The 26,859-nt window shown below is 51.6% G+C and overlaps 1 protein-coding gene and 1 pseudogene across 4 annotated transcripts in view; one reads left to right on the forward strand and one right to left on the reverse strand.

The window, feature by feature from the left end:
- Positions 1-3,294: 3,294 nt before the first annotated feature.
- LOC122433592 lies at positions 3,295-4,296 on the forward strand (annotated as a pseudogene).
- Positions 4,297-8,075: 3,779 nt separating this feature from the next.
- The window catches only part of GTF2IRD1 (GTF2I repeat domain containing 1), a 115,433-nt gene continuing 96,649 nt past the window's right edge, over positions 8,076-26,859 (reverse strand). Inside the window, exons 22-26 of one of the 4 annotated variants that reach the window (XM_043455668.1) lie at positions 18,430-18,507; positions 16,015-16,207; positions 12,449-12,486; positions 9,649-9,785; positions 8,076-8,554 (exon numbers count right to left, since the gene is read on the reverse strand). In XM_043455668.1, the coding sequence (XP_043311603.1) occupies positions 8,486-8,554; positions 9,649-9,785; positions 12,449-12,486; positions 16,015-16,207; positions 18,430-18,507 (515 nt within the window). In that variant the 3' untranslated portion in view covers positions 8,076-8,485. The remainder of the gene's footprint in view (positions 8,555-9,648; positions 9,786-12,448; positions 12,487-16,014; positions 16,208-18,429; positions 18,508-26,859) is intronic. The other 3 variants (XM_043455666.1, XM_043455667.1, XM_043455671.1) reach the window with 3 other exon arrangements.

A 26,859-nucleotide genomic window follows, 5' to 3' on the forward strand; every position in this document is an offset into this window, starting at 1 on the left:
TTCCCCAAACACAAAAAGCAAAACACATGTTAGTTCAGTTCAGTTCAGTTCAGTTGCTCAGTTGTGTCCGACTCTTTGCGACCGCATGAATCGTAGCATGCCAGGCCTCCCTGTCCATCACCAACTCCCGGAGTTTACTCAAACTCATGCCCATCGAGTCGGTGATGCCATCCAGCCATCTCATCCTCTGTTGTCCCCTTCTCCTCCTGCCCCCAATCCCTCCCAGCATCAGGGTCTTTTCCAATGAGTCAACTCTTTGCATCAGGTGGCAAAGTACTGGAGTTTCAGCTTCAGCATCAGTCCTTCCAATGAACACCCAGGACTGATCTCCTTTAGGATGGACTGGTTGGATCTCCTTGCAGTCCAAGAGACTCTCAAGAGCCTTCTCCAACACCGCAGTTCAAAAGCATCAATTTTTCAGCGTTCAGCTTTCCTCACAGTCCAACTCTCACATCCATACATGACCATTGGAAAAACCACAGCCTTGACCAGACGGACCTTTGTTGGCAAAGTGATGTCTTTGCTTTTTAATATGCTATCTAGGTTGGTCATAACTTTTCCTTCCAAGGAGCAAGTGTCTTTTAATTTCATGGCTGCAGTCACCATCTCCAGTGATTTTGGAGCCCCAAAAAATAAAATCTGACACAGTTTCCACTGTCTCCCCATCTATTTCCCATGAAGTGATGGGACCAGATGCCATGATCTTAGTTTTCTGAATGTTGAGCTTTAAGCCAGCTTTTTCACTCTCCTCTTTCACTTTCATCAAGGGGCTTTTTAGTTCATCTTCACTTTCTGCCATGAGGGTGGTGTCATCTGCATATCTGAGATTATTGACATTTCTCCCAGCAATCTTGATCACTGTATTATATAGAAAATAGATAACTAACAAGGACCTACTGGATAGCACAGGGAACTCTACTGAATATTCTGCAATAACCTATATGAGAAAATATATAAATATATACACACACACAATGGATTATCAGCCACAAAAAAGAATGAAATCCTGCTATTTTCTACAACGTGGATGGAGTTAGATGGTGTTGTTGTTCAGTCGACAAGCCGTGTCTGACTCTTTGCGATCCTATGGACTACAGCACACCAGACTCTTCTGTCCTTCACTGTCTCCTGGAGTTTGCTCAAATTCATGTCCATTGAGTCGGTGATGCTATCTAATCATCTCATTCTCTGGGGCTGGACACAAAGAGTCGGACACGACTAAAGGGTCTGAGCACACATGTACATTTAGGAGATATTAGGAGCTACTGTTTCAGGCTGTGTGTTCAATAAGCTCTTTTTTTCCCCTCAGGGGACAGTAGGACATTGTGTGGCATCTTCTGAGAGCACCTGCTGGGCCGGGACTGCCTGGGGAGGCAGCACAAGAAGAGGCCCTTCTTGCTGGACCACAGAGCGGGGCAGACCCTTGTCAAGTAAAGCAAAGGGGGCGGGCCAGCCAGGCTGAAAGCCGGGGCAGAGGCGTGGAGGTATGTGAGCCTCTAGAATGTTCTGAGAACAGCGAGGACATGGTTTGGCTGGAGCCCAAGGCACACTGGGAGATACAGAAGGAGCTGTTGGGGGCTGGGCCCCAGATGCCAGAGCGAGGCTGGAGGATTTCCTCCGGGGGCAGCGCAGGTGGGCGTGTTCAGAGTTGTGGTTGAGGAAGATTTCCTCTCTGCGGCACCTTCTCAGATGCCAATCCCAACATCTGTGAGCCAAGGACTTGGCTATAATTGGGGATTGTGACAACACCTCTAATTAACAGTTTTAAAAATATGTGTATGAGCCTGTGTGTGAATGTGTAGACGTGTGAGTGTATGTGTTGTGTTTTCTCTAGTCCTTCCAGCTGTGGCCTCCTGTTCATGTCCTTTTCCTGTGGACTGAGAAGAGTGTCTTAGCAACTTTCCTGGGCAAGCCTTGAACCGGCTGGTATCCATTTACCCCCTCCCCTTTTAAAATGTACCTCTGTTCTTTGTCAAAACAAGGAGGAAACCAGATGAGAACCCCTCCCAGTTGTAGGTTGCCCACTGCTTTTCCGTCCGGAGTTGGTGAGGGTCAGCTCCATGTAGGACCCACCCTGGGGCAGTGCTTGGTGGCCTGAATTCTCTGAGTCAGCCAGGCTTAGTTTTGAATCCTGGCTCAGTGCTCAATTTTTCCTAGTTGTGTAACCCCAGATAATAGCCCTTGATCTCCTTTGAACCTCAAATTCTTCATCTGGAAGAGGAAGAAGGAATATTTACTTTGCAGGGCTGTGAGGATTAACATTGCACACAAAAGGTCTTACCTAATGGCTCTGACATTGTAGACGGTTAGCATAGAGTGGTTATTTTATTATTATCTGCAACAGTGTAAGCCAGGTGGAATGTTTTTGGTACCTCTTGTAGCACCGAGTGTTTATCCTGGCTCCCATTTCCTGCATCTTAAGTGGGTGTTTGAGGGACACGGATGTTGAAACATTGGGCTTCTGGCGTCCAAACACTTGACCAGAATTCAAGCAAGCAGACTTTTATTGTGGAAAAATGGGCAGAGGCACCTGTCATGGTTCCCCAGAGATGGGCTTGGGGGAGGGTGGCGGGGGCAAGCTTACTGGATTCACTAGGAAGGAGGATTTAAGAGTTACAGGAAAGGAATTTCCTTGTGATCCAGTGGTTAGGACTCCATGCTGAGGGCACAGGTTTGATCCCTGGTGGGGGAACTGAGATCCTGCAAGCAGCGAGGTGCAGCCAAAGAAAAAGTTAAGGGAAGAATCATAATACATGTTTTTGTTTGTTTTCCTTTTTTTTTTCAATTTTAAAGGAGATGAAATGTAAAATTTATGAAGTAGAGAGTATCTGATTTAGACTAGGTGGTCTGGAGAGGCCCCCAAGGAGGGGACATTTCAGTGATAGGTAAAATGGGGAGGTGCTGGAGAGACGGCCAGGGAGACAAGATCAAGGGGGCACAGGGGACATATCAGCCAAAGAGAGTCTTAGGGATGCTGGGATCTGCTTTAATCCACACCTCAACTGCTACCCAACTTTCCACTCCTGCATCCTCCAACCTGGATCACCCAGAAACGTCAGCAAGAACCCGCCCCTTCCTGAGACCATCAGCCTCTAGCCCTGCTCCTTCCCTGTCTTCATGCTTCAGTTTCCTCACTGAAAAATCCTGAAGACTAGCCGCGCTCCAGTCCCAGCCCCGGCCCTGAGCCGGCCGGGGCCGCCGTGCAAACCGGCTGTGCGCCGGGGACGCGCGCACCATGGATTTGGGACCCGGCTTCCCCAGGCAGCCCGCCTTTTGGTTGGACAATCAGCGGAGGTGGGCGGGGAGTTGACCAACCCCACACACGCGCTACTCCATGAAGATTCTTGAGCTTTCTTTGAAGAAAGGAGTGCATATGCTGCAGTGTCTCTGTGGAAGGAGCCTGAGGTCCAGCAGCAGCCTAAGTGAACCCCAGCTGAAAGGAATTGTGACAAGGTTATTCAGCCAGCAGGGATATTTCCTGCAGATGCACCCAGATGGTACCATCGATGGGACCAAGGACGAAAACAGCGACTACACCCTCTTCAATCTAATCCCTGTGGGCCTGCGTGTGGTGGCCGTCCAAGGGGTGAAGGCCAGCCTCGATGTGGCCATGAATGGTGAAGGCTATCTCTACAGCTCAGACGTTTTCACTCCAGAATGCAAATTTAAGGAATCTGTGTTTGAAAACTACTATGTGATCTATTCTTCCACACTGTACCCTCAGCAAGAATCAGGCCGAGCTTGGTTTTTGGGACTCAATATGGAAGGTTAGATTATGAAGGGAAACAGAGTGAAGAAAACCAAGCCCTCATCACATTTTGTACCAAAACTTATTAAAGTGTGTATGTACAGAGAGCCATCACTACATGAAATTGGAGAAAAACAAGGGCGTTCAAGGAAAAGTTCTGGAACACCGACCATGAATGGAGGCAAAGTTGTGAATCAAGATTCAACATAGCTGAGAACTCTTCCCTTTGTTCCTCTCTCATCCCTTCCCTTTCTCCCCCTGTCCTTTACCCATTTCCTTCCAATAAATCCACCCAAGGAGAGGAAAATAAAATGGCAACCCAGGATCTATTGGCTAAGATTCTGCACTCAAAATCTTCCTTTGTGTAGGACAAGAAAATTGAACCAAAGCTTGCCTGTTGCAATGCGGTAGAAAATGCACATGCACCAAGACTAGCACACCTAAAAGCAGAGGAAAAAATAAATCAAGACTCCACAAGCATTAAAATAAACTGTGTTGTTATTAATAGAGGACTAATTGTAATGAAGACATAAATATAATAAGGATGAAATAAAGTTATTACCTTAAAAAAAAAATCCTGAAGACCATTTCCCCCAAAGAGCACTGACCTCTTATCGAGCCACGAACACAAGGCTTCAAAGAGGTGCCACGGTCCTTTTCCATCTTTTCTTTCTTGTTCCTTGCTGGGGCCAGGTGGGAGGGAGGAGGCCCTCTAACCTGGAGGTCAGTAGACAACCTCTATAAAACTTGGACTCTTTTTTTTTTTTTTTTAATGTATTTTGGCTGCTCAGTAATTGCAGTAGGCAGGCTCTTAGTTCCCTGACCAGGGATCAAACCCAGGTCCCCTGCATTGGGAACCTGGAGTCTTATCCCCTGGACCGAGGTCCCCTGATTCCTTATTTAAAGAGGTATCTGGAAGGGCTGTTCTGAAGCCCCTGCCAGCAGAGCTCAGGCTCACCTTCCTCTTTTCAGTAGAAGTGGGGCAGCGGGCAGATGAGGGAGGCTCCCTGCAGGGGAGCAGGTGTATGAGAATTGCTGCCCTTCCCCCCTCCAGCCTCACCCTCGCTTTGTCCCTGCTCCGATGATTGCTTTATTACTGTTTTCAGTCTGATATAATTCCGGCATTTTCCATAATCTTGATCTTTTCATTGATACCAGATTTCTATACAAAGATTTGTATATAACATGATTATGTACCCACCAGAATACATTCCCCAGCAATTAGAACGTTTAAGATGCAGCTCCTAACGTTGCTTCTGCACATTCCTCATTTATTACTTTTGAAAGTATTTTGTGATTTTTTTTTTTTTGGTGCATGTGTTTACACATTCAATAACAATTCTCATTTAGAGTTGCAAAACACGAAGCCAATTTTGAACCCAGACAGATGGCAGCTAAATGAAGTTTAATTAAAGAATGAGTGCTTTGAATCAAATCACTTTAAAAAAGTACAGTACACTGAGATTCCGGGGAGGTTGCATAAACAGCATCTGGGCTCTCTTGCGGAAAGCAGGGCCTGCTGGCAGATCTGGGGGGGAGGGGAGGGGATGGGTGGGCACACTGTGGACTAAGCGAGCAGGCGGGGTGGGGGGTGGAGGGGAGGCGGCCAGCGGCCCCTAAGCACATCCTCGGTACTCAGCCCGGACACACCTCCCAAAGCCCAGAGCCCCCTGGACGGGAAGGGAAACGCACACAGGTCACCTCTTGGTTCAAAAGCTTTGACTTGGGAACGGAGATCCCCTTTATTTCTGCAATGAAGCCTGGCACCAAGGCTGGCACGAAGGTTCGCTGCACCAACCCGCCTATTTGCATTCATCCGAAGGATGACAGAGGAGGAGAGTCCGGCCTTTCGGGGTTCCAGCGCCCTTCCCCGGGGCTCCCCGCCTCTCCGCGCAGCCGCCGGCGGCACCGTCTGCAGCACGCGGAGCCCCGCCCGCCCCGGGCAGGAGCCACTTCCGGCTCTGGCCGCAGATCTGAGCGCGGGGGCGGGGCGGCCCGGGCCGGTCTAGACAACCGGGAGGCGCCAGCCCGGCGGCTGGGGCGCCAGGTGGGCCCGAGCCTCGGGCCGGCCGGGCTGCAGGGATGCAGGCCAGTGGCCAGGCTGGAGGCGCGCTCACTGCCCGCTGGCTGCCGTGGAGAAGAAAAGGGCACAGATCGGTGGGGTGGGAGGCAGAGGAGGGGGACAGACAGGGAGGGCCGGGAAGTTGGCGGAGTGCTGCAGGGGAGGGAACCCCGTGGGGGCTTTTTAATGCAGGGACAGACAGGATTAGACGGAGGAAGGCTGAGTGCCGGGAGAGAGGGTCTGAGGGCGAGGTGGCAGTCACCATGCGGTCCTTGATCTCCTAGGCAGTTGATGCCTAGAGGGCGGTGGGTGGTCAATGGTAGGGGGTCGCCCCTCCCCTGATCCTGGAGATTAAAGGCAGACTGGGCTCAAGGCCAGGGAACTGAAGATGGAGTGGAGGGCCCCAGCGGGTCCTGGGGCCACTGGGATGTGGCAGAGAGAGGAAAAGTCTGGGTGGGGGCATGCCAAGCTTGTGGTTCTGGCTTCTTGTGTCTTTCCAGGAGGAAGAGAGTCTGGAAGGCTGGGACAGGACCTTCCCTCTCGGCTCCGGGCCCTGGGCTGACCCAGAGGGCTGGCAGGAGCTCCTGGCCTGTTTGGATTGTGTACTTAGCTGACTCAGGACTCAGTTCCTCCACATCGTAGGCTTCCTGCTGGACCCTGGCTGGACGCCGCAGTCCACCCTGACCCCTCCACGCCCCAGCACTAGCGTCTAACTGACCTCCAAGCCCTGTTGGCTGACCTCCTTGTTATTCTTCACCTGGCCCAAACCCCCACCAGCTCTGGCTGGAACAACGGCAAGAGCCTCCCACGTGGACTCCGGCTTCTGTCTCCTCTGCGGGGGAAGGCAGGCCCTTCCAAAATGCAGACCTGGTCTTGGTTCTCCCCTGGTACGCCATCCCGTGGCTCTCACCCGCGTCCCTCCCCACCTCTGCCCAGCCCACAAGGTCTTCCACCAGGACGAGGGGGGAAAGGATACAATGCGGCTGCAGAGCACCAGACTGGGCCAGCAGAACCCACGCTGCATCTCTGCCGGGGTTCACCCCTCATCATAGCACCACATGCAGGGCACAGCCTGTGGACTACCCTAGCCTACCTTTCCATCTCACTTCCAGCCACTCTCCTCCTTTCCCTTGCGGCAGTGACTCCTTCTCGTTCCTAGAACGCCCAGGTTCTCAGTCCAGCCTCCCTGCCTATGCACATGTGGCTCTCCCCCAGGACGGTGTCCAGCCCCAGCCCTCCCAGCTTTATCCTGCCAACTCCTAAGACCCTGATGCTGGAAAAATTGAAGGCAGGAGGAGAAGGGGATGACCGAGGTCGAGGTGGTTGGACGGCATCACTGACTCAATGGACGTGAGTTTGAGCAAGCTCTGGGAGACAGTGAAGGACTGAGAAGCCTGGTGTGCTGCAGTCTGTGGGGTCGCAGAGTTGGACACGACTGAGCAACTGAACAACGGCGTGTTCAAGGACTGTTTCTTGAGTCTGTGCTAGGTAAAGGCACCTTGATATGTGCTTCCACGTCCTGTCCTTCCCCGGCTTCCCCATCAGGACTGAAGGAGTGGCCAGTATGGCAAGCCTGAATGACTGCCAGACCCTTTTGACTTGTCTTTCTGAAGTCCAGTCTCATCACTTCCTTCACCTTTCCACCTGTCACCAAACTGGTCTTTCTGACCGGTAGCTGTGACCCACCACTCTGCCTAAAGCTGAGCTCTAGCACCCTGAGCTCACCACCCTGAGCTCTAGCAAAAACCTGGGGCTCCCCAGGTGGTTCAGCTGTAAAGAATCTGCCTGCAAATGCAGAAGACGTGGGTTCAATCCTTAAGTTGGAGGGTTCCCTTGGAATAGGAAAGGGCAACCCACTCCAGTATTCTTGCCTGGAAAATTCCATGGACAGAGGAGCCTGGTGAGCTACAGCCCATGGGATCAAAAAGAGTTGGACACAACTGAGAGACAGAGCATGTACACACAGTAGCAAAAAGCCACCTCAGGGACTTCCCTGGCAGCCTGTGGTTGAGACTGCATGCTTTCAAAGCAAGGGGTGCAGGTTCAATCCCTGGGCCAGGAACTAAGATCCCACATGCCGCACAGCGAGGCCAAAAAACAAAACAAAACAAAACCCGTGTCACCTCTTCAGGCTCATTCCAAAGACCCCATCTCCAAGATGTCTTCCCTCCAGCTATGGAGATTCCATGCCTGCTTATCATATCTACCTTCTTGACTGTACCTGTTATTGGGGCCAGGACAAGACGACCCCCCACCACAGAGGCTCGGCCCTGCACTTCGCCTTCTTCTGGTACTGCATTCTGAGGTCATGTGACCCCAGCAGCAGCAAAATGAATGAAGCCTGTACCCAGGGCCCTGTGGTCAGGGCCGTGGCCTCTGTTCTTGGCAAAGACGGAAGGCCTGGGCAGGCCAGCTGAGCCAAACTTCCTGACCTCATTCCAGGGACGGCAGCTGCAGCCACAAATTCCAAAAGAGAACAAGCAACAGTTAGGAACAGAGGCAATGCTTTTTTTTCTTTTTTTTTTACTTATTTAAAAAGGCCTTGGTGGCAGGAATATAGTGTAAAAATCATTGGAAAAACTAAAAGGCATCGATACATATCCGAATATACACTTTGTACATAAATTACATTTCCTTTAGTCTTTCTGAGTGAGGTCCTGATTCAGCACTGAGGTCTAGTAATTCAGAGGTCCCGGGAGTTGCACGTTCAGGCCGGCATAGTCCACCATGTACATTGGCCATTGCTAGAGAGAGGGGGGACAGACAGCCTGGGTTAGGACTCCAGGTGACTCCGAGAGCCCCCTGGGACGCTTTGTGAAGGACTTCTTCGGATGCTTTTTATTTTGAGGCTGTGGGAGGCCAAGAGAGGGGGGTGTGACCTAAGGTCTCACGGTTCACCAGTGACCGTGGGGCCAGGGCTGGAGCTTTCTGACCTGTTCCCACCTGTGCCCCAGGGACCAACCGTGTGGGCAGACATGTGGGGAAGAAATCGGGGATCGCTCAGAACAGGTGGCCTGAGCCCCATAAACTCAGCCCCCTCCAGGCCCCAGGTTCTAGAGCAAGTCTTCCTGTCTCTCTGGGTGGTGGGAGGGTTGAGGGACCCTCTGTGAGCACCCTGGCAGGAACAGAGGCAAAGCCTGAACTTCTGTGCTTTTCGGCAAGAGGTCCAAGCATAAACAAACTCTAAAGTCGTTTTCAACTGGCTTCCAATATTCTCCCCATTTGGACCCAGGTTTTCAAAGCTAATATTTTGAAATCAGAAAGAACGCTTGACTTGTGCCTTTAATGAGGCTTTCCCCTCGAGAGGAGCCACGTGGCTGAAGAAACCAGTCACGTGGCAGAGCAGGTGGTGCTCTGGAAGTGGGGTGTCCGTCCACCACTGACCAGCGTGAGGCCGCAGAGTTAATGGGCCCCTGACCCCAGTTTTCCTCGTCTACGTACTGTGGGTAACACCCACACCTCGCAGCCCTGTGGCTCAGAGCATGTGATGTGAGCACAGAGATTAGACTAGCATCTGACTGCCCTGGGAACAACTGGGAGTCTGCTCAAGATCCTATCGAGTGGGAGGAGGTGTCAGGTCCCTTCCCACTCTGAGGCCTCAGCTTGCCCATCTGCATAGTGGGCCTGTGAACTCCTTCCCCGGGGTGCCTGTGAGCGCCTGATGAGAGAAGGGGTGGACTAGCTCACAGGTGGAGCAGGGAGGTATGTCTGCAGACCCTGCTCAGGGCCCGGCGTCTCCCCGCACCCCGGACCCATGCCCCAGCGTAGACGACCCTGCCCGAGTGCCGGCTGAAAGCCAGAGGGAAGAGCGGTCAGGTCCTGTTCTGCGCAACTTTACCACGAGTGAGATCTGGTTGGTGGATGCTACCGACTCCGGGTTCGAGGATGAGGACGAGGAAGATGAGGAGGAGGAGGAGACGGAGTTCCCTTCGGAGACCCGCTTTCTCTTGCGCTTGGGAATGCTGCTGTCTTTGGCTGGTGGGAGAAAGGGTTGCTGATGCCGGGTGCCAGGGCCACTGTGTCTCGGCTTCCTGACCCCCCCTTGGAGAAGGCCTTGTTCGCAGGTTTGAAGTCCCCTTCTCAGCACTCAAGGCTCCTGATCCCCCAGCGCTGAGGCCCATCTCCACAGCTGCCTTCCCTGAGCAGCCCCCATGCCCGACTTGCCCACCCTCCTCCTCCCGTTCACTTATTGCTTTGCTGACACTATAGCCTCCTCCTCCAGGGAGGCTTCCCCAGCAGGCCCAGCTCAGGCCCAGGGTTTCCTTATACCCTCCCTGGACCAGGTAGAGTCCAAGGTCCCAGGCTCCCCCGAACTCCCAGACTCAGAGGCATACAGTCTTGGGTCTCAAGGAGAGCCAGGTAATCGCCCTGCACCTTCATTTTGTCACAGGTAAAATGTGAGTGAGATTCTGCAGGTTTGCTGGGAGTGTCTCATGAGATAATGTAACTGGTCTCCAGTAAATACTCAGCAGCTGAGAACTGCTACCAGTATGGTTGCTACTGTTAGCGCCGATGTGTGATGACCCAGATCTGACAGTGCTGTGACAAACGACAGGTCACAGGCACTGGTGACCTTTCTTTCCCAATGGAAAGAAAGCCTGGTTTAGAGCCAGAAGCCTGAAGTTCAAACTCCACGGCTGCCACTTACTAGCTGTGTGACCCTGGGAAAATGATGAACCTCTCTGAGCCGAAAGGAGAAAAGTGTATGATATGAGACTCAAAGGAGACTAAAAGTATGAAGGAGCCCAGTATCAAGCCCAGCACAGAGTAGGACCAGCAGGGGTTGTGCTGTTACTGAATCCAATTCATGTGATTATGAAAGACTTAGCAAAAAGATTTGCGGCTGTGTACTGGAAACTTCCCTGGTGGTCCAGTGTTAGGACTCTACACTTCCACTGCAGGAACTGCAAGTTCCACCCCTGGTCAGGGAACTAAGATCTCCCTGCACGGTGTGGCTCCCCCCAGAAATCTGCAGCTGTGTGCTGCGTAAGTGGAGATTGGGCTTAACTGACTGGATACAGCTTATTGACACAGCCCATCGGAAGGTCTTAATGACACAGATGAGGGCATGCTGGGCCTGAGTGGGCGACTGTCTAGCTGGTGAAGCAAAGCCAGAGGCTGGGGTCTGGATGTGGTATGAGTGGAGATCCCGGGACATAGAAGACTATGGAGGCAGAAGGAGCCCAGCCTGTGAGCCAGGGAGGAGGGATTTTTGAAGGAGGCTCCACATGCAGACAACTCAGAGGTGCTCGCCACGGGCTGTGGCCACCGTGGGGGTCACTTTAAGACCTTAAAGATGGCCATGGTTGGGGGTAGTGGATATGTCTTTGATAAAGTGAAAGTGTCAGTTGCTTAGTTGTATCTGATTCTTTGCGACCCCATGGACTGTAGCCCACCAGGCTCCTCTGTCCATGGGGATTCTCCAGGCAAGAATACTGAAGTGGGTAGCCATAACCTTCTCCAGGGGATCTTCCAGGCCCAGAGATCGAACCCAGGTCTCCTGCATTGGAGGGCAGATTTTTTACAGTCTGAGCCGCCAGGGAAGCCTGTAAGTCTCTGATAATGTGTTCCAAACTCTCCTCCCGGAGGCCTCCATGGGCCTTCTGCCGTGTTCGCCTCTGACTTGGGAGCAGCTCCCAAACCTAGTCACCTCCCTATCCCATGCCATGCCCTTGGCATCGGCACATGCTAGAAGGCTGTGGCATTCCGGGGGAACCCTGACCATTTGGAGTTAGGGCCTCAAGTCTCAAGCTGGGGTGGGGTAGCCTCGCTGAATCCTGTCACTGTCCCCACTGAACAGCCACGCTGGGGCCTACAGTCCACGGTGGCCTGTGGTTCAGATGGATGGTCAGCACACCAGGCTCGAGGAGGCCCTAGCTCACTGTGTGGCCTTGGTAAGTCCCTTCCCCTCCCTGGGCCTCAGTTTCCCAGCTGTACCATGAGAGGTGGGACTAGATCAGTGTTTTCTGTTTTTTTTGGCCATGCCATGTGGCCTGTGAGATCTTAGTTCGCCAACCAGGGATTGAACCCAGACCCACAGTAGTGAGAGTGCCAAGTCCTGACCGCTGGACTGCTGGGGAATTCCTGTAAATCCGTGTTTCTTAATCAGAGATGCACCTCCCAATCCCCGGGGCTCCAGCCTCTTGAGTCCTCTGACATACCTGCTTGATCAGAATCCCAGTTTCCCAGGTTCCAGGACCCCAAAAGGTTCTAGAAGACCAGGGTCTAAGTGCAGGTGTCGCCCTGAAAATGCAGGCAGGGTCCAGGGGCCCAGCCAGTCCTGGGCAGCGCCCACCTGCCTCACCCCTGCAGGGCATAGGTCACCCCCTCTCCCCTCCCCAGGTGGCTTCCCCCATCCTACCTGACGCCCCCTCCTGCTGGCTCCTGCCTGTCCCTCCTTCTCTCTAGCTGATCTGCCAGGCTCAGCTCTCCATGGCAGGGCCTCTCCGAAGGGCAGCTGCAGGCTTCCTGGGACCTTCTGGGGATACTGGCCTTGCGGAGGGAGGTCTCAGGCTCCCTGGGGAGGTTCCAGGCAGGAGGACTACACTTTCCTCTATCGCGTGCCCCCTGGCCCAGATGTGTCCCTAGACTCTGGTCCCCAAGAAGCAGAGGGGTGGCCTCTTCAGCCTCTGACTTACCTGGCACCTTGGTGTCACTGCAGATTTCTGCAAAAGGTCTGAAAAAGAGAGAAATGAGGCGGCAGTCAGAACACCAGGTTGCCCCTCCATTTCACCTGCTTCCTGAATGTGGGCGACATTGTGAGATGAAGAGGCTGCCATCAATGCCGGAACGTTAGCCAGGAAAGCCCCGGATGAAAGCGGTCAGCGTCCCCGCCCAGAGCAGGCGGATGATGGTGAGCCTGACACCGTCAGGGCCAAGCCAGGTAGGTCGCCCCTCGGACTGGTTTCCTCTAGAAAGCGGGGCTGTCGTCTGACCAAGTGATCCGAAGTGTGTGCCTACATTTATGTCAATGGATATGTGAGGCAGTACTATTTTTTAAATATATCTTTTTTTTAAAAAAAGGAACCTGGAATTTTTTTTTCTTTTAATGTTTATTTTTATTTATTTAGTTTTGGCTGTGCTGGGTCTTGGTTGCTACCGGGCTTTCTCTGGTTGCAGCGAGTGGGGGCTGCTCTCAGGTTGCAGTTCCAGGGCTTCTCATTGTGGTGGCTTCTCTTGTTTCAAAGCACAGGCTCCAGGACACGCGGGCTTCAGTACTTGTGGCTCCCAAGCTCTAGAGCACAGGCTTAGCTGCCACGCGGCATGTGGGATCTTCCTGGATCAGGGATCGAACTCTTGTCTCCTGCGTTGGCAGGTGGTTTTTTTACCACTGAGCCACCAGGGAAGCCCTAATATGTCTTTTACTTTTTATTTTAATGGTTATTTTACTTGCAGCATTATTATAAGAACCCCCCCAAATTAGATGTAATATAGTCAAGGCTATGGTTTTTCCAGTGGTCATGTATGGATGTGACAGTTGGACTGTGAGGAAAGCTGAACACCGAAAAATTGATGCTTTTGAACTGCAGTGCTGGAGAAGACTCTTGAGTCCTTTGGACTGAAAGGAGATCCAACTAGTCCATCCTAAAGGAGATCAGTCCTGGGTGTTCATTGGAAGGACTGATGCTGAAGTTGAAACTCCAATACTTTGGCCACCTCATGCGAGGAGTTGACTCATTGGAAAAGGCCCTGATGCTGGGAGGGATTGGGGGCAGGAGGAGAAGGGGACGACAGAGGATGAGATGGCTGGATGGCATCACCGACTCGATGGGCATGAGTTTGAGTAAACTCCGGGAGTTGGTGATGGACAGGGAGGCCTGGCGTGCTGCGATTCATGGGGTCGCAAAGAGTCGGACATGACTCAGCGACTGAACTGAACTGAACTGAACTTATATATACATATTTATATATAATATCTATGTATTATATATTTACTTATTATATACAATATATTATTATATATTATGATATATAATATATTATATATTAATATAATTAATATAATATATATTAATATATACTTATATATTTATATAAATATATGTATATAATAGGCATTAAAAGAAAAAAGAAAAGTGGAAACATGGAAGGAAAACCCCAAAAGGTCTTCTCTCTGGTAGGTACATCTATTGGGGGTGGGTGGGCATTTTCTCCTATTTTCCAGAAGTTACTTCAGGGGGTGAACATACATGGGCAGGGAGGGAAACCTCTACTTTTCATTTGAGGCCCCGCTGAATAATGTGGGGCTTCACTTGTGGCTCAGCTGGTAAAGAATCTGCCTGCAATGCAGGAGACCTGGGTTCTATCCCTGGGTTGGGAAGATCCCCTGGAGAAGGGGAAGGCTACCCACGCCAGTATTCTGGCCTAGAGAATTCCATGGACTATACAGTCCATGGGGTCACAAAGAGTCGGACGTGACTGAGCGACTTTCACTTTCACTGAATAATATGATTTCTCCCCCCAAATCAATAGATCTTTTACTGCATCTTTAAAGTATCACAAGTCCAAACAATCCTCTGGCATCTTGCTATTTCTGTAGCTGGACAACTCAGATCAATTGAATAATACAATTTTTTGGACACATGCAATTATTTTATTTTACTTTATATTATTTTATTAAAAATTTTTTTTGGCTGCACCAAAAAAAAAAAAATAATAATACAATAGCTGTATTTTTTAAATAAAAAAGCCACAATACGTGTGGCTTGTGGAATCTTAGTTCCCTGACCAGGGAGCAAACCCAGGCCACCACAGTGAAAATGCTGAATCCTAATCACTGAACCGCCAGGAAGGTTGAGACTCTGAGCTTCCACTGCAGGCAGTGAGGGTTTGATCTCTGGTCGGGGAACTAGATCCCATATGCTGAAACTAAGCACAAGCACTTCAGCTACTGAGCCCTTGGAGCTGCAATGAAGACCCAGCATAGCCAAAATAAACGAATGCGTGAATAAATAAATACAAAATTTAAAATAAAAAACCCTCAAAAACATGGGAGTATAAAATTGAAAAGAAAATATGGGTAGAAGAGAAAGTCAAAGAAATGCACCACCAGTGTTAACTCTAAATAGGAGGATTATGGGTTATCTTCCTTCTTTCTACCTTTTTGTATTTTCCAGGTTTGCTGTGTGTAAACCCCCAAAATAATCAAATAAACTATTGTGTTTAAAAAAATATATAGGGATATACAGTAAAATACAGACAGTGGCTATCTCTAAGCTTGGGGGTACTGAATTATTGTTATTTTCTAAATACAGTAAAACAGGTAAAAATGAGTGGTATAGTAAAAAAAAAAATCAAATTTAATTAAAATTGAAAAAATAAATATCTATGAATGCTGAAGCCATGTGTTTCAGTTGAAAGGGGTTAGAATCAGGACATCTGGCACTATAGCCTAAGTGCTCCTGTCCCCGAAGAATTCAAATGTTGAAAAAAACCTAATCCCCAGTGTGATGATATTTATTGGTGGGACCTTTGAGAAGTGATTAGGTACAGAGGGCAGAGCCCTCATGAAAAGGATTAGCGTCCTTATATAAGAGGCCCCAGATTGCTTCCTCATCCCTTCCACCCTGTGAGGACACAGTGAGAAGATGCTCACTTGTGAACCAGGAAGAGCCTCACCAGACATCAAATCTGCCGACACCCTCATCTTGCACTTCTCAGCCTCCATAATAGTGAGAAATAAAGTTCTGTTGTTTAAGCCACCTGGTCCATGGTATTCTGTTACAGCAGCCTGCACCGACTAAGACGTCTGGGTCTGGAGCCCGGCTGACCCACTGTGACTTACACTGTCCCTTTCTCACTCTGGATATCTGCTTCCTCATCTTTAAGAGGAGACTGCTGGGACTTCCCTGGCAGCCCAGTGGTTAGGACGTGGCCTTCCAGTGCAACAGGTGCGGGTTCAAGCCCTTGTCAAGGGAGTCAAGATCCCAAACACCTCGAGGCCAAAAAACCAAAACATAAAACAGAAGCAATACTGTAACAAATTCAATAAAGACTTTAAAAATGGTCCACATTGAAAAAAAAAAAAAAAGATGAAAGACAGCTAGGCTGTCTACTGGATTCTGTGCAAGCGAGAATTCCTCTCACTCCTTTTCTCAACGATTCTCTGTTTCCGACTGCTGGCTGGGCCGGCTCTGGGGGCTCCCCTCCCAGCTCCAGACAGCACCCACCCCACACCCCCGCGGCAGGTGCCGGGGGCACTCACTGGAGCTGGTTGATGATGACCATTCGGACATGCTCGCGGGCCTTCAGGATCTTCTCCAGCCGGTGGATGTCGTATGTGTTGGGGTTCCGGAAAGGGATGTCGTCGGGCAGGCCCGTGACCTCAACGGCGTCTGGGCTGTCCCGGATCAGTTTGTAAGGGACCAGCACGGGCCGGTTCAGGCCTAGGGCCTCACCTAGAGCGCACAGGGGGTCAGGGTGAGGGAGGATTCCCTGGTCCAAGGCAAGCTCTCTGGGGAAGGGCTGGGACCCAGCAGGGCCCCACTAGGTAGCCACAGCACCCCAGGGAGTTTGTAAGTCAACGCACACACCACTGGTTTGTTTTTTTTTTAATCCAATTAGCAAAACTAAAAATCTAGGGGTGGGGGATGAGGAGGGAAGGATTGGGAGTTTGGGATTAGCAGGTACGAACTATTATATACAGGATGGATAAACACCAAGGTCCTACTGCATAGCACAGGAAACTATAATATCCTGTGATAAACCAGAATGGAAAAGAATATGAAAAAGAATATATATATATATATATTTATAAAACTGAGTCACCTTGATGTACAGCAGAAATTAACACAACATTGTAAATCAACTACACGTCAATAAATTAAAAAAAAAAAAATCCAAGGAATTCCCTGGAGGTCCAGTAGTTAGGACTGCTTGCTTCCACTACAGGGGACATGGGTTTGATCCTGGTTGGGGAACTGAGATCCCACAAGGCCAAAAAAACACATGTATAAATGTAAAATCTACTCCTGTTGTGTTAGAAAAAATAAAAGTCCTTACGTAGGTATTTATGGACGAAATGACGGGATGTCTTAGGTTTGTTCTAAAGTACTAAAGCTATCAAACCATGCCTGTGGCATTCTGTCCATGGGATTCTCTAGGCAAGAATACCAGAGTGGGTTGCCATGCCCTCCACCAGGGGATCTTCCCAACCCAGGGATTGAACCTAAGTCTCCTGCATTGGCAGATGGGTTCTTTACCACTAGCGCCACCCGGGAAGCCCAATGGATTGGTTTTAGAATTAAGATTGGCCAAATGTCGATAAGCACAGAAGCCAGGTCTGTGGGTTACACGGTGGGTCACTGAGTCATTCTCTCTGCTTTGAAAACTGATTTCAAAATAAAAAGTGAAAAAGACACAACAAACCACACAGCAGAGTCGCTTCCTGTTACTTTCAAAACGAAACCCCAAGTCCTGGCCTGCCTCCCTCTCTGCACTCATCGAGAACCTCTCCCCCTGCACCTTCCCACTCCTGGCCCACCTGCCTTCTCACTGCTCTGCAGTCACTGAGCTGTTCCCTACGCCTGGCAAGCTTCCCTCCGTCCCCCCTGACATGCGAGTTCCTGCTCAAACATCCCTTCTTCCAAGGAGCTTTCCTGTTCACTGATTCAGCCATGGCTATGCTCCCATTACCCCTGCCTCCTCATTACATTTCTACATTTTCCTGTTTTCTTTTGTCACTCTCTGAAATTAAAAAAAAAAAAACAAAACAGCCTTCTAACTCTCAACTACAATACAAAGTAGATAATACTACTAAATTCATCACAAACAAAATGTATTCAGAGCCGCACACGAGGCAAGAGGTGCGAGCAGCAGGCGTCTTTCAGTGGATGAATGGACAAACAAAACCTAAAACACATACTAGGGAATCTTATTCAACCTTTAAGAGGAAGGACATTCTGACACAAGCTACAACGTGGATGAACCTCAAACACTGTATCTTTTCACTTACATGAGGTATGAGAGAGGTCAAATTCATAGAAACAGAAAGTAGCAGGGGGAAACGGTGAGCTGTTCTTCAATGAGTGTGAGTTTCAGTTTTGCAAAATAAAAAAGTGCTGGGGGGAAAAAACGTATACAGAGCACCTAGTGCTGCCTGACACGCAGTAATCTAGAAACTGCTCCATTGGCGGTGGCTGTATTATCAACTGTACCATCCTGGGTTCTTCCCTGGCACCCGGATGCCTTCTGCAGGGGACTTGGCACTTTGCCTCTATTCCATGGCCAGTTCCCTCCCCACATTGAGCCCCCCTGATGGCGGGATCAGACTCCTTCCTCTAGATTCTCAGGGCTGAGTGTGTGCTGGGCAGACAAGCGTCTGTGTGAACAGGCACTTGACTGTGGGCCCTGGCCTCTGCCACACAGCCCAGCCCTAGAGGGGCAGAGATGCTGACCACTGTCCCAGCTGTGTGTACCGCCGACTGTTTCCTTTCCCCCAGCTTTCTTGGTCGGGCGGAGAATGAGGAGTCAGCTCTCATCAGTCACAGCGCAACTATGTCCCCAGGGAGCAGACAGGCCAGCTGGGGACAACTGGAGGCCAGGCTGGCTGCAGAGGCGGGGGGACCCCCAAGGAAGGCTGCCCCCCAGCCCTACCCTCCCTCCCTCACTATGCACTGACCGTATTTCTCGTTGAAGAGCTCCTTCACCTGCTCCCGGAGGATCACCTTCTCCCCGAGCCTGTTGGCATCATCTTCGTCTACGAGAGGAAGGCAAGGGGGCGTGAGGGTCCCCATGGGCTCGGCCCTGGGACCTGCTCCTTCTCCCACGTGGCGGCCCAGACCCCCACCTGCTGGCACGGGCTCTCCAGGGCCCGCCCGCTCCCCTGCAGCCTGTTGCTGGCCTCAGCCGTCTGTCCGTACATCCATCCACCCATCTGTCTGTACGTCCATCCACCCATCTGTTCGTACATCCAACCACCCATCTGTCCATACATTCATCCAGCCATCCCGCATTCTCTGAACAGCTTCCCCAGCGCAGGCCCTGTATCAGGCACGCAGCGCCCCGAGGAGAAGGAGGCCAGGAGCCCCCTCCCAGGGATTCGCAGCCTAGCGGGGGTGACAACTAGGCCGCGCGCCCACCCAGAAGTGTGACCAGGGACACCCCCGAGGAGATGGGAGGGGGGGCATGAATCAGGGTGCCCACGCTGCTTGTACACATCTGGGGAGGCCCCCTGGGAGAGCAGGATGTTCAAGGTGGGGTCTCTTGGAAGGCAGGATGGAGTGGGGGTGGAGAAAGACACCCCAGGTGTAGGATCAGCCCCTGCGCAGGCATCGAAAGGTGAAAGGTCACGGTGTGCTGGTCGCGGCTGAAGCACGGGGCGGGGCCGGGGGGAAGGGATGGGGATGGGTCGGGGGGCGGGTGGAGAGGTGGGGGGGCTTGTGCCAGCCTGACTGAGCTGGGCTTGCAGGAAGTCACCTGGCTGCCTCGCAGACCCAGAGCCCAAAGCTTGCGACCAGGCAGGTTTTGGGGTTGCACACGTTTCCTGGTCAGTGTCCAGGGGGGACCTGGGGGGGCACCTTCTGCCCGGACCCTGTGCCCCGCTGCGTCAGCCCTCTTCTTGGTCTGGAAGAGCAGCTGGGGTCAGTGGAGCCCCCAGAGACAGGCCTGTGCTGGGCCGGGGAGAAGCGGGGCATGGATGGCATAGAGGTCCCGGCAGAGCGGCCGTGGGCATGTGTCCCAGGAGCGGGCGTTCCAGGAAGAGCCCTGGGGCACCTTGGTACAGTTCACCATGAGGGCTGGGCCTCGGGGGCGGGGGCGGGGAGCTGGAAGCCGGCAGGGAGCCAGGGCCTGGGAGGTGAGGGGCAGAGCAGACAGAATGGGTCGGCGGAGAAAAACAACTCCTGTTCTAATCTGGAAAAATCTCACAGAACTCAGTTCCATTTGGGAGGCCCAGGGCTCTGTGCCACTCAGACTGTCTGCTGCCCCCGCCTGCACCTCACACCCCGGGCACGAGGCCCAGCCTTCCCCCCAGCCACTGCCAGGGAGGGGCCTCACCCGCCCAGCCCTGCAGGGCAGAGAGCTTCCCACACCGCCTGGCACCCCTCCTCCGTAACCCGCTGCCCTCCCAGTCCCTGCCCCGCCCCCCCAACCCCAGAGCCCTGTCTGGTCCAGTTTATGCCCACGCTCCTGATTCTAGCATCCAGATCTCCGAATCTCAACAGTTCCGGGATCTCTCTCTCTTCAAGCACGGCCAACCAGCCACCCGGGTGCCATGGGGCACTGCTAGCATCAGGCATACCAGATGGCATCTTCCTCCTGTGTCCCCATCTCGGGCAGTGATGGCTGCACCTGGCCACACCGAGACCCCGAACTCGGCACCCTGGAGCCCTCCCACCTTCCCACACACCCCATCACAGCCCTTCCCCATGGTCTTCAGGGCCCCAGAGGTGGCCAGCATCAACCTGACCCTCCTCCACGTCAGCAGACAACTAGGACAGAGTCCTTTGCCCCAGGGCCACCTCGAGCCTGCGGGGAGGTGGAAGACACTTTCTATCCAGCTATTCCCCTGCCACCAGGGATGGCTCCGGGACTCTGCTTGGACAGGGCAGCGCCACAGAGGCCAGGGAGAGATCAACCTGGATCCACCCAATGTGCACCAGACAATGCCAGCAGCTTTCCCAGACATGGTCATGGCCGTTGCTCACCACAGTCCAGAACACAAAGGTTCAGAGAGGTTAATTAACCTGCCCAAGGTCACACAGCCTCGTAGGGCCAGGAATACCCTATTTGACCCGGAAGTCCGGGTCTTTCTCTCTACCAGGCACACTGGGTTTCCTGAATTTTCACTTTCCCATCTCTAGAAAGAAGGATTGATCTTTAAGGTGTTTCCTCTAACTCTCTTGTTCTATCAGCTCACAGTTGCATGCCTCTGTCTCCTATCAAGCCCAGGGCAGGGCCGGAACTCAGTCGGCACATGACAAAGCCTTCTGGATTAAAAGGAAGTAGACAGCGGACTTCCCTGGTGGTCCAGTGGTGAAGAATCCACCTGCCAATGGAGGGGATGTGGGTTCGATCCCTGGTCGGGGAAGGTCCCACATGCTGCGGGGCAGCTAAGCTGGTGCGCCAGCACTACTGAAGCCCGAGAGAGGCCGCGACAATGAGAAGCCTGGCACTGCAGCTAGGTCGTCCCCGCTCACTGCAACTCGAGAAAGCCTGCGAGCGGCTACAAAGGCTCAATGCAGCCATAAATAACAAACTAACAAAAGGAAGTCAACAGCACCTCAAAGACAAGCCCGCAAGCTCAGGTTCTCGTGGCTGCTGGATGTGACTGTCACCTGGGCACGTGGGTGTGTCTGGGAGCGGGGGACTCACTCACCCACCCCGCCTTCCCCTGCAGACTCCTGCCGCTCTGCTGCCAGTGGGTGGAGAGCGGCAAAGGGCAGCCCTGAGCTTCACACTGCCCTCGCCCTGGGGGAGAGGCCACGCCAGGCTCCGGGAGGGCAATGAACTTGGAGTCGAAAACCTAGGCTTGCGTTGGTTCAGTCACGGTGGGTCGTGTCACCTCTCAGCATTTCTGCTCACCGTCCTGAAACAGTATTTGTCTTGGACAAATATTTCACAAGCACTGCTCCACGGGGATGCGGCGCTGACCTTGCGTCAGAGCACAGAAAACAGTCCCAGATGAGGCAGGCGACAGTGAAGAGCACTGGGTGACCCACCAGGCTTGAGAACTGTCAGTGAGAGCCGGGTGGAAGCACGGGGCGGGGAGGGGGGACCCCCAACCCAGCCGGGGATCATGGAGGGCTTCTCAGAGGGGGCGACAGCTGTGCCCCCCACGGCCCTGTGGGACTCGGCCTGATCGGCACACGTCGGGGCTCCAGGCGCTCCATGAGTGCTCAACAAATGTTTTGTGAGTGCGTGTGTGTGTGTGTGTGTGTGTGTGTGCGAGCTTAGTTGTGTCTGACCCTTTGCAACCCCACGGATTGTAGCCCGCCAGGCTCCTCTGCCCTTCATTATCTCCCAGTTTGCGCAAACTCATGTCCATTGAGTCGGTGATGCCATCCAACCATCTCATCCTCTGTCATCCCCTTCTCCTCCTGCCTTCAATCTTTCCCAGCATCAGGGTCTTTTCCAATGAGTCAGTTCTTCGCATCAGGTGGCCAAAGTATCGGAGCTTCAGCTTCAGCATCAGTCCTTCCAATGAATATTCAGGGTTGATTTCCTTTAGGATGGACTGGTTGGGTCTCTCCTTGCAGGGACTCTCCAAGTCCCTGGCTTGATATCCTCCAAGGGACTCTGTGTACTTGGAGGAAAAATGAGGGAAGGCCTTGTGGGATGAGGGCCAAGGAGGGACCCAATACCTGGGAGGTTGAACTAGAACCACAGGTGCCCTCACTCTACCTCCAGGCCTGCAGGGGGAGGACGAACACTCGGGTCCGGGCTCAGAGGTGCCTAGGACAGAGCTGGTCTCCTGTGCTGTGAATTGTGGTCACTGTCCCCAGCTAGCACCCCCTAAGTCCTGGCAAGCCCCGGACACAGGGGAGGAAGGCCACGCTCCCTGCTAGCCTGCATGGCTCAGCCCACCAGGCCTCTTGGCAGGCTGTGTGTCGGGCACCTCCTTCCTGACACTGATAGGCTCCTGACACTACCATCGTACGCCCCACTCCCTGGAGAAGCGGCAGCCAGGCCGGTGGTCACCAGGGACCTCCCCAAGGACGGCTGTGAGCAGGGCAGGGTGGCCCTGGCAACCATCACCACTGAGTCTGATCTGCTAATGAGCAAAACGAGGATCAGAGAACATGAGAGAGACAGTGTGTGTGTGTGTGTGTGTTGGGGGTGAGGCACAACCCCTGGGGCCCGTGGGGTCTCGGCCAGAAACCCCGTGGTCTTTCGTGGACTCCGAGGTATAGCCCTGTTGCCGGAATTTAAGACCAATTAAGATCACATGCTCTGAAGTTTGACTGCTTGGTCTCAAGTCTTGGCTCTGTTATTAGCTCATGATCTTGGGCCACCACTGCATTTCCTTGTTTGGAAAGTTGCAACAACGACCACATGGAGCTGAGGACGTCCTGCCCCTGCCTGGCGTGGTCTCGGGCTAGTTGTCATTACTCTTCTTCCCTGGGGGGGACCTGATGGAGCGTCTGCAAACCCAGGCTGGCTGTAAGGACCGCGACGGTTGCAAACGTTTCAGAATGGTCTCCATTTGGAAACATCACAAGGGCTCCATGCGAAGGTACCCTCCAGGTACCTGCTTGAATGCCTGTAGACAGTGGGGAGAAAGGGCATCCCCAGGGCCAGTGACAGCAGACTCCAAGGCAATCTTGACTGTACCCCCTAATGCTGTGTGGTGTTTGGAAAAGCACTCAACTCCTCTCTGAGCCAGTTCTGACATCCCTCCAGTGGGAATCCTGGCCTGATAGGGAGGGATTTAATGATTAAAAAAATTTAATGAGACATTAAAAAAAAAAAAAGTAAGCTCTTCTGCTGTCAATGTCAAGTTATCATTGACATGATTAGCAGACCACTGCCTCAGTTATCTCACGTAATCTCAGGAAATGAAATCTTACCTAGGAAACTCTTCCAGAAAATGGAATTTTATTTCTTTTAAGTCTCTGGGTTTGCTTGACTCATTTAGGGGAGGACATTTTCTAAAACTCATCAAGCGGGCTGGCTCAGTGGTAAAGAATCCGCCTGCCAATGCGGGAGACCCGATTTCAATCCCTGATCCAGGAAGAGCCCACGTACTTGGGGGCAACAAAGCCCATGTGCCACAACTACTGAGCCTGCACTCTGGCGCCCGGAAGCTGCAATGACTGAGCCCGCGTGCCCTAGAGCCCGTGCTCACGACAAGAGAGGCCACCATAACGAGAAGGTCGTGTGCCACAACTAGAGAAAATCCTGAGCAGCAACAAAGACCCAGCACAGCCAGAAATGAATGAATAAAAATAAACATTAAAAAAAAAAAACCCCACACCAAGTACCCCTTTTCTAATTAAGCACACAATTTGGGGGTAGGGGGAGGTCACCCTCATGACCTGAACCCCAGTGCCATCCAGAAAGTGCTGCTGAACTTGCCCTGGCCACAGGGACCTGTCCCCCACTGCCCCGGGCTGGCACTTCCCCTGCCCATGTTTGCTTTTTCCAGCTTTCTGGTTTCTCTCTCTATGGTCTGCCCCAGGAGCTCTCTTCTTGTGCTTTCTAATCGGCTGTCTGTTAGCCCAAGGATTAAACGAATTTTGCCTGGGGAAAGCAAGCAACCAAGCTTATTAAATCACAGCCATGCTGGGTACACAGTTTTAAGCCAGGCAGCTCAGGGTGACGCCTGGGGTGGCCCCACATCACTCTCCGGAGGCAAAGTACAAGAGCCCGGAGCAGCCTGGCCTTTCTGAGCCGAGTCTGAGGTGCCCAGCTCAGGCTGATGACTGTGTGCTGAGAACCACGTTCCAAAATGACACAGAGGAAGCCAGCAGCGAGAGAGGGGAGAGCCCAGATCTCTGGGGGAAGAACATAATAACTATTTCTCCTCTCTCCTCTCGAAGCAGCCTCTCCTCTCTGCCCGGCTTGGACTGGGCGATCCAGCCATAAACCAGACCCACAGACTTCCCTGGTGGTCCAGTGCTTAAGAAGAATCTGCCTGCCAATGCAAGTGACCCAGGTTCAATCCCTGGTCCAGGAAGATCTAATATGTGGCGGGGCAACTAAGCCCTTGTGCCTTAAATCCCGAAACAAGAGAAACGACTGCAATGAGAAGCCCACACACTGCAATTAGAGAAAGCCCATGCACAGCAGCGAAGACCCAGGGCAGTCAAAAATAAATAAATTCACTAAAATAATTACAATTATTTTTAATTGTTATTTTTGATTGTCACCTGGCTTCCCAGGTGGCGCTAGTGGTAAAGAATCCACCTGCTGATACAGGAGATGCAAGAGATGCGGGTTTGATCCCTGGGTCGGGAAGATTCCCTGGAGAAGAAAATGGCAATATTCCACTCCAGTATTCTTGCCTGGAGAATCCCATGAACAGAGAAGCCTGGTGGGCTACAGTTCACGGGGTTGCAAAGAGCACACACACACAGAATGATAATAATAATTTAAAATAAAAAAGTAGACCCAGGTGGGCCTGGCTCTCAAGAGACCAGAAGGTGGATATCCAGGGGCACCCCATCTTGGTGGAATAGCTGCCTTGTGCAGGGAGCAGGGGTCGCTCAGATGGGGGACAAGCCACGTCCTTCCCTGGGCCCCCGTGACTTGTAGGATACTTCGCTTTCCTGGCACCAGGCCTTCGCCACGATGAAAGTGTACACTCAGTTCACCTCTTAACTCTTTCCAGGATCTGTATGTAGGGGCAGCAGGAGTTCCGTCATCTGTTTTACAGACGGGCAAACTGAAGCTCAGAGAGGGGACGACCGTGCTGCACTGGGGTGGAAGCCCTCACCCGTGATCTCATGTACCCAAGAGAATCTTTCCTACATGTGCCAAAGGAAACATGCTCAGGTGGGCTAAAGAGCACTCTTAGTAACGGCAAGTAACAGCAAGACCCAGATAGCCTAGGACAGGAGAATGAATGAATCAATCGTGGTGTAGTCAATGCAGTGGAATATTACAGAGCCCTGAAAACAAACAGCTACAGCCATACATTTTAATGCTATGTTACGTCTTACAAAGTGACAGAAGCAAGTTCCAGACTTTCTAAAATAGGATACCTTGGGGACTTCGCCGATGGTCTGGAGGTTAAGAATTTGCCTTCCAGTGCAGGGGATGCAGGTTTGATCTCTGGTTAGGGACCTAAGATCCCACATGTGACAAGATCCCATATGCTGCCGAGCAGCTAAGCTGGTGATGAGGAGCCTGAATGCCACAACTAAGACCCTATGCAGCCAAAAATAAATAGATACATAAATTAAAAAAAAAAAAAAACCTCTAAAAAATAAGACACCTGGGTTATAAAAGTTAAAAAAAATAAGCAAAGTGAAAAAATTTTGGTTTAAGCAAGTCTTTTATGCAATAGACATATTTTTTTAGAAAAATAAACCTGAGCAGTGATTAAATCACAGGGGATGACACCATCAAAGACATTTTTTGGGAATTTGAATACAAACTATATACTAGATGAGAGGGAGTTAGCAAGTTTCGTAAGTGTGACAACGGTATTATGGGTCTGCAAAAAAGAAGAGCATTGTTCTGGAGACATGTGTGTTGAAATATTTAGGCGTGAAGAGTCAAGACATGCCTGCAAGTCATTTTGATGGAGAAAGAGGCAGAGACAGAAACCAACGGGGGTGAGGTCTGTGGGTGGGAGAGAGACAGGAGGGAGGGAGGGAAGGAACTTGGCAAAATGTTAAGAATTAATGCGCTGCGCTTAGTCGCTCAGTTGTGTCCAACTCTTTGCAACCTCATGGACTGCAGCCCGCCAGGCTCCTCTGTCCATGGGATTCTCCAGGCAAGAATACTGGAGTGGGTTGTCATGCCCTCCTCCAGGGGATCTTCACCGACCCAGGGATCGAACCCAGGTCTCCTGCATTGCAGGTGGATTCTTTACTGTCTGAGCCACCAGCTCCCAAAGACTCCAGGAAATTCCCTGGCAGTCCAGTGGTTAGGACTCCACTCCTTCACTGCAGAAGGCCCAGGTTCAACCCCTGGTTTGGGGAACTAAGATCCAGTAAGACAAGAGTCTTGGCCAAAAAAAAAAAAAAAAGAATAATAATTAGTGAATTCAGTGAAAGAAAATACTGACAGGCAGGCATTATACTATTCTTTTTTTCCTGTAGTTTTGCAATGTTTCAGGGAAAAAACCCCAAGAGAATGAGACAGATAAAATTCAGAATATTTGTTCTAGGGAGGGAGGCAGACAAAATGAAGGAGAGCATGTGGGTGGGTGTATGTTACTGGCTCTGTTCTGGTTCTTAGATTCTTAGAGGTGGTGGGTTCATGGGCGTTCACTGTAGTATTTATTAACAAGCGCCCAAACAAGTATGTATGAATATGAATGAAAAAATAAAAAATAATGAATAGTAAATGCAGTGTGGTATCCTGCACTGGAGTCTGGAATGTGAAGAGGATATCAATGAAAAAACCGCAGAAATCTAGCCTGAAGCTTACTTCATTACAG

Source organism: Cervus canadensis, chromosome 32 (genome assembly GCF_019320065.1).
Source record: "Cervus canadensis isolate Bull #8, Minnesota chromosome 32, ASM1932006v1, whole genome shotgun sequence".
NCBI classification, from domain to species: domain Eukaryota; kingdom Metazoa; phylum Chordata; class Mammalia; order Artiodactyla; family Cervidae; genus Cervus; species Cervus canadensis.